This window comes from Thalia democratica, chromosome 5 (assembly GCF_965202585.1).
Source record: "Thalia democratica chromosome 5, ktThaDemo2.hap1.1, whole genome shotgun sequence".
Lineage (NCBI taxonomy): Eukaryota > Metazoa > Chordata > Thaliacea > Salpida > Salpidae > Thalia > Thalia democratica.
In genome coordinates, this window is record NC_139169.1 from 25,080,707 (window position 1) to 25,088,440 (window position 7,734).

The window sequence follows — 7,734 nt, forward strand, 5'->3', positions numbered from 1 at the left end:
TCTGGTGTTGGAAGTTTAAAAATATAAATTTCAAATAAAAGAAAGATGTATGATTTTTTCATATTATGAAAATTCCTTGATATGAGTTACATAAATATTAGTAATATTTGAACTATATTTTATGACTGTAAAAATTTGAAGAACAATATTTATAAAATTAAAAAAATATTTTTAGTGAACAAGGTTTATTTTTGCATTTTTGTTTTAAAAAAACCTTGATAACTATTGAACTCACTGACTTTGATCCTATAAATCTCAAAGTTGTTATGAATTTTATTCGACTATTAGAAGTGTCTGATAGCAAAAATATAAGTGTACAAATTAGAAACAACTTGCAATAAACATTAGTTTACTTATAAACTAATTCATAAAGTACTGTTTTTATCAAAATAATTTTGCTGCAATATACCATAATAGTAAACATTTTTATATTTTAAAAAGTGTTATTAATGTATAATTATCAAACACTTGCTAGAATGTTTTTCTAAATATTATAAAATTTATTATTTGTATGTTCTATTTTCTAAAACCAAAATGTGTGCATAAATATCTGCTTGTAGTAGTCAACAAAAAACATGTTTTTAGCCTAACTTAGTTTTGCAATAAAATATATTTTCTCAGACTTTAAATAAAATCAATATGAGCAAGTTGGTGGCAAAACTTTCAGCACAGGTTCCAGTATTGATGGAGGCAGCAAAACCTCAATTGAGCAAGTTCATGTATTACGCAAAAGTAGAACTTCGCCCACCCACCCCTGTTGAAGTTGGACAGGCCATCCCTCTTCTTACTAAAGGTATTTATTTGCTAAATTTTTACAAAATTATTGAATTAGAATATCTCTTAAGTTATTGAGTTATCATAAATGTTACTCAGCTACACTAGTTTGAACATTTTGTTTGCTTTATTTTTAAACATATAAAAGTTTTGTATTTATAGATTTTTTTGTTTATAAATTTAAGTTTGCTATTCTTTTCACTAAAGGTTGGCATACTCTGAAGTTATTTATACTAAAATACTTTATAAGATATTAAAATAAATAAATATTTTTTTAATTTAAATAAAATAATATACTTTTCATAAAAGTTTTACTGTAAAGTTTTAGATAAAATAGAAGCAGTAGAAACTTTTCATTGACAATTTTCTTTGAATTAAAAACAATTCACTAAAATTCTATCTTTGTTCATTTTGTCTTGAATTTTTAAGTCATACTTCATTATATTATTCTACCATTACAAGAAAAAAATATATCTTAATAATCTTAAGTAAAAGATAAACATTTAAGACCAGCAGTAAAAAATATAGCACTTTTACTCAAAACTAAGTTAAATACTACAATTTTTTTTTTTTCTTGAGTTAAGTTTAAACTAAGAAAGTTCAAGAGCAAATCCTAGAAAATTGTTTTGATTTTTTAAATTTTAATTATTTCTTTCGATCATTATGAATGTTTAATATTACGTCTCCTATTCTTATATACAAATCTATTAATGGTAGAATTACATGCTTGCTAAGTTTAAAGTAAGTGCAACTTGTAAAAAATATCTACCCACCAATAGCGTTGTTTTCTTAATAATTTACTTTTTATTTTAATAATTTAATTTACTTGTATTTTTGTATTTATCCCTTACAAAAAAGTTTTATTGTTATTAGTTTGTATTGAGAATATTTATTACTTTGAAAAATCTCTATTAATATTTTGTTTCCTAGATTGTTAAATTAGTTCGTGATTAGCTTAAAAAGTTAAAACTAGACGTATTAAAATCTTACTAAATTTTTCTTACACAAAGCTTATACTTAGGTTATTTAGGCTTGGCTCTTTAAGATATACCAATAAGAAGTTACAAAAATTTAAATTACAAACATTCTTATTGATCTTTTAAATTTTAAAATGTATTTAAAAAAGTTCTTATTAATAATCTAATAAAAACTATTATGAGTAAAAAACTCTGCTATACTGAACTTGACTTTTATCTCCACTGAAATTTAGCTAATATTATTAATACTCTTTGAAAAAAAGTAAAAAGAAAGTAAAAATTGATTGTTTTTATAGTATAAATTCATAACTGTGTTTAAAACTTTTCAACTTTTATCATCTGATTATTTAATGATGTCAACGAGTATTTAATATTTAAAAAAGTTGAATTAGAGCTTGTATCAATAAAAGTTTAAAAACTTTCAATTTTATATCATTTTAGTTGCTTTTTTCTAACAAATTAATTTATAGTTTAGAAAAACTTTAATGGTTTAATTGTTACAGGAATCAGTAATTTGATTCAATAAAAGTTATGGTTTACTTTGTAATAAAATTGTTTGTTTAATTTCACTGGTTATTAAGTATATTAAAAAATACCATTTCTATAATCATTTCTAATTATATCAGTTTCATATAAGAAAAAGTAAAATAATTAAAAAATAAATAATCTACTAATCGATAATTACCATGCACATTAAAATACAGTTTTTTGTAAACAACTAAATTTTAAACAGGAATAAGCAATGTAACTTCAAATCAACAAAAAAGAAAATAAATAAAATACACTTATTTATAAACAAATCATTTTAACACAGGAATTTCAAACGTGACTTCAATGCAGTTCACACAGCTTCCAGTGAAACAAGCGCTTTTGAACGCCATGGTCTTCACTGAAGTTTGCTGCTGGTTCTTTGTTGGTGAGGTCATTGGAAGGGGCAGCCTTGTCGGATATGACGTTTAATTGTTTAGATAATTCTTTCTTCTGTTTAATGTTATGTAGTAAAAAGTTTTTAAGTTTTTATATAAAGTTTTTAAGTCTTGTTAATATTCATGCATATTATCAATAACAAATAAGCTTCAAATTTATTATCAAGTTTCAAAACATCTCTAAAATAAGAGTTTCAACATTTTTAGTGTATAAAGTGTTATAAATAAAACATTATGTATTCAAACTTTTTATGGCGGTTGTTTTATGTATGGTGCTAATAAAAAAGTACAAGCTTTTTTGATAAGTAATAACGTAGTTAAAAAAAGTAAGTTTACTTACCGTTTTGTATCTGTTTATCAGTGAGAATGAGTTATAGTATTGCGTTTTGTCTCAACTTAAAAAAACTTCACTTACAAATGTTTTATAATATTGCTGTTTAATGGCAGACAAAAAAAGTTATTAAATCTAAAATGTGACATAAGATAGAAGTATTAGCTGTTTTAAAAGTATTTCTGCCAATTATTGACTTAATATTTGCTTTCCTTAAAGGTACATATTTTTTAGTTTTCTTTTAGCAAAAAAAAAAGTTTTTTATTTAAAGTTTGATGTACTTAATTAGTTTCTCTATTATATAAGTATGTCAACTAAAGTTTTTATAAAAAATGCATTCTTCGAGTCTGTAGCTTTTTTTTTTGGCAATTACAAAACAGCTTTTGAAAATTTTTAGCTGACTTAAAAAAAAATTAATGGTACAACTTTTCAATTTTTTGAAAAAAATCCCAATGCAAACTGTATGGGACTTAAAAAGTGTGACCTTAAAGTTTTTAGCTGGAAGTTATTTTACATGTGGAAATTATTACAAAAACACATTGTGAAAAATTTAAAACTATTTAAAGATTTTCTTGATTTTATAGTATTTTTGTTACTTATTGTAAACTATCTTTTTTTTTTTAATCAAGAAATGTGTTTATTAAACTTTTTTTCATAACTTAAGTTGTCCACAATGTGCTTCTGTGATATTTGCCAGTAATATGTAAATTTATTACCAGCTAAAAACTTTTGCTGTCGCATTTTGTGGTCCCATGCACTTTGCATAGGGATTGTTTTTATAAAATTGAAAATTTCTACCATGAAAAACTAAAAAGTCAGCTAAAATTTTTCTAAAGTTTTTTTGATATAATTTGTTGCTGTTATATTTGCCACATGTAAAAATGTTTTTAGCTGAAAACTCAAATATTGCTTTTTTGTAAGCACCCTAATATACATTAAGACTGTTGTATCTTTTTAATTATAGTATATTTTGAAATCAAGTTTATCAACTTAAGTTGACTTACATTTGTTTTCTTTGAGTATATCATTAAATTTTAAGGCTATAATATTTTTTTACTCAGCTAAGAACATTTTTTAACTTTTATTGAAGAAACTAACATTTTGACCTGAGGTTACCATAACTAAAATAACGATAACGTGTTTTTAAAGTTATTTATAACCTTGGTCATACGTTGCACCAACCATTATTATTTTTTGCCTAAAACCTCCTGAAGGTGTGAATAATACCAATCAAATTTAATTAAACAGTAAACTTACTAATATTAAAAACATTAAGTTGCTTCTTTTTATTAGCAAAATGTTAAGAAATTTTTTGCTTAAACCGTATTCATAAGACAAAATTTATTCAAGAACTTTTTTTTACATTCATGAGTTGTTAATCAAGTTTTCTTATGTCGCATTAATATTAAATCTTATGATTAAGCAAGACATTTGGATGCTATTTTATGTAGCATTTGAAAAGAGTTCACAAGCAGAATTATTACGAAGCTTTGGGTGAACTAATAAACTTAATCTAACCTAGACAGCATTGTTGTAAAGTAAAATAATTAAACTGCTACCATCTAAAAAATGGTGTTAAACTTATAATAATAAAACTTGAGATGTTTTATTAATATAATTTCGAATATTTCTAATTCAGTGGAAACTTTATTATTTACCTTGTAAAATATACATAAATGACTTTTGTAATTCATTGGCTAAAAATTTCCAAACTGCGGCTGGCAATGTACTTTCAGTCATAAGTTGCAATTTATCAAATACGAAAATTAGTATCTCATTTTGAAACAACGATCTAAATCCATAAAGGCATAAATAAAAGGCACTGTTCGGGTGGATCCAGTAGGCCATATACAGGGTTGCCAAATGGTTTTGGCAACCTTCCTCCAGGTTTTAAGTATTTCCTCTAGGTTATTAAAAGAACACATTTTTGGGGTCTAATTTTTTATAAAAGTTAATAAACTGTGTTATATAGTGTGAAAGTATTGTAAAGTTACTTTAAATTTGTATTTTTAATAAATTATTTTTTGATGATGACAACTTTATCTATACTGCAGATTTTTTATGTCAAATCTAAAATTTACTATTTAACATGTTGAAATTTCTGTTTTTTTTAGTGATTTTTGTTCAAAATTCCAGGTTTTTTGGGCAACCCTGCATACATTTTAAATCATTGAAAAACGTGTTTGTTGTAATAATTTTAGCTCTGTACTCAATGATTAGTGACTGATTGGCATTTTTATAACATTTTCGGTCATAAATGAGATTTTCAAATGATTAATGCAACTATTCATCAAGCCCGCGGAAATTTCTATTCGGGACTTGTAAGCTGCTGACCGCTATATTAAAAATAGGTCACTGATGTTTTTCGGAGTACAGTTGAGAACTTCGGGGCTAACCTTGAGTGCAAAAAATGTATACGGTGAGGTGAAGTATTTTGTACGAATTTCTATCAGGTCTTGAAAAGCTTAAATCCAGATCACTTAATATTATTGATACATGTTGAGCTAAAATTAAATGCATTTTTGTTATATTTTACTCCTTTTTGGAATGTATTTAACAAATTTACCCCAAATATACAAAATATTGTTTAAGTAAATAAATGTATTTTTAGCTTGTTCAATAAAAAAATGTTAAATATAATGGGTTTATTTACCTTTAAAATGTTACAGTTAAATACTAATTTATAAAGATTTTCAAACAATTTGTAATAAATAAATTTACCTCTAAAAGAAGCAAATTTACCATAGATTAAGTATCGCTCTAAATGAGGTTGAAATTTGTAACAACTTTTAGAAAAATTACAAAACTTCAATTAAATAAGCTCTTTACAGTCAAGTAAATTGAGCAATCTTTTTTGGTTAAGACAAATAACTATGGTGTAAATAAATTAAAATGTGATATTTTAAGTACAGCACATTAATAAATCTATCCAAATAAAGTATTTAAATCAATTATGCTGTAAAAACAGCTCAGAGTTATTATATCTGTGATATTTAAGCATCTTTTGCACATTTAGCTCATTAACAGCGTTTCTCAAGTATATTTTCTAGGTTTTAAAATTACAAGCTCCTAATCCTTTTGCGCATGTAAATAAATTTAATACTTAACTGTTTTAAATAGTATATGTACATCTCAAAAAGATATCTTAATGATGTAACAAATGTTTTATATATTTAACTTCAAATACTAAACTAACACTTTATAACTTCAAATATTACAAAAAATCTATATCATAGATTTCTTGTATCTCATCTAATTTCGTTATTTATATTTAAGAATTCTAGGTATACTTTTTGACTTTAATTATATTATAGGTTTCTTTGACACTCTGCACCAATTAAAATAGTTGCCTACCCCACCTTTCGGCTACTTTTAACACATCGGTTGTAGTAATATTGCTTGAAATCTGAGCAGCATTAAATATTTGCTTAATAAAACGTAATGTAGAGCGAAAATTGGACAAATTTAACAGCATTAACTGTAACATTTTAAGGTGAAAAATATTTAATCTTTGTAAGTAAAATAATTTTTACCTAAACAAATTCCTACTTGGACCAAATATGTATAACAGGCAGTATACAACCTTACAAAAAATTTAAGGTGAAGTATTAAAAAACTAGTTAAATGCTATTATTACCTTTTTAAACTTTTACTTGTGCTTTATATGATGCTGTTATTAACTCGCAAATATTCTTTACAATATATCGCTTGCATTAAAAATCCTTTAAAATTAACAAAAGAGCAATTAAATTGGTTGCAAAGTTAGATAAATGTTACAGGAGACTCAGAGAGAATATAACACTTATGCTACCATAAAGAGCCTACTTATACCTGTGAGGAGTATAAGCTCGTTCACAAATGAGGGGTTAGTAAGTGTCATTTCATATTTAAAATAAAAATAACACTGGGTTGATTTGTCATTCGTGCTTTAATGAATACCAATGCAGGGAAGTTTATTTGATGATAAAAACCAAACAATGACATTCTTTTGAGAGTACTTGGGTAAAAGATAAGAGGTAGGGGTTAAGAGAAATTTCGAAAGAAATATTAGCACATGAGTAAACGAAAATACTTTGTTGAAGCGAAATTCATTAAACAAAGGAATAATTTCTAACTTACTGCTTACAAATTTGGGTTAGATACTAACGATATACTGTAAAGAAAAGAGTTGCGATTTATTTCGTATAACTTTGATTTAATGGTGATTTTATGATTCGTAAAGGATTAAATATTAAAACTTATTTCGAATTAAGGATAGAAACTTAAATCACTTGGCAATTCCAACTTAAAATTGGCTGCTAAAAATTACCAGTACTGGAGCAGTACTGGTAATAAGCACTGTGTTAAGTGTTAAAAAATCTCTGGCAATAGGATTAACATAACTATTATAACAGATTTTAATTTTACTACCGAGATTTTTTTAACATTAAACACAGTGCTTTTTACCAAGTCTGCCTACAAGTTACTAACTCTTAACACTGACTATAGTTAATTAGATTAATTATATAAAACAAATTCAGGCGGATAAACAAAACAAGAAGAGCGAACACAAAACAAAAAATGAGTGATAAAAGTTTGTTATTTACAGCAAGAAGCTAGACACTTTTAATGAATTTTTTAATTTTTAAATATATTAAAAATTAACGTCAGAATATATCTATTAAAATAAAAACTTTTATAAGGTAGAATTAGACATTTAATATTTATAAAACTTAAAATTATATAA

The 7,734-nt window shown here is 24.9% G+C and overlaps 1 protein-coding gene across 1 annotated transcript; it reads left to right on the forward strand.

Moving 5' to 3' along the window:
• The first annotated feature begins 625 nt into the window (after window positions 1-625).
• On the forward strand, window positions 626-2,726 carry LOC145837009 (ATP synthase F(0) complex subunit g, mitochondrial-like). Its single transcript, XM_082944775.1, has 2 exons — window positions 626-793; window positions 2,566-2,726. Exons 1-2 carry the CDS (start codon window positions 640-642, stop codon window positions 2,709-2,711), a joined length of 300 nt encoding a protein of 99 aa, XP_082800901.1. The 5' UTR covers window positions 626-639; the 3' UTR covers window positions 2,712-2,726.
• The last annotated feature ends 5,008 nt before the right edge of the window (window positions 2,727-7,734 follow it).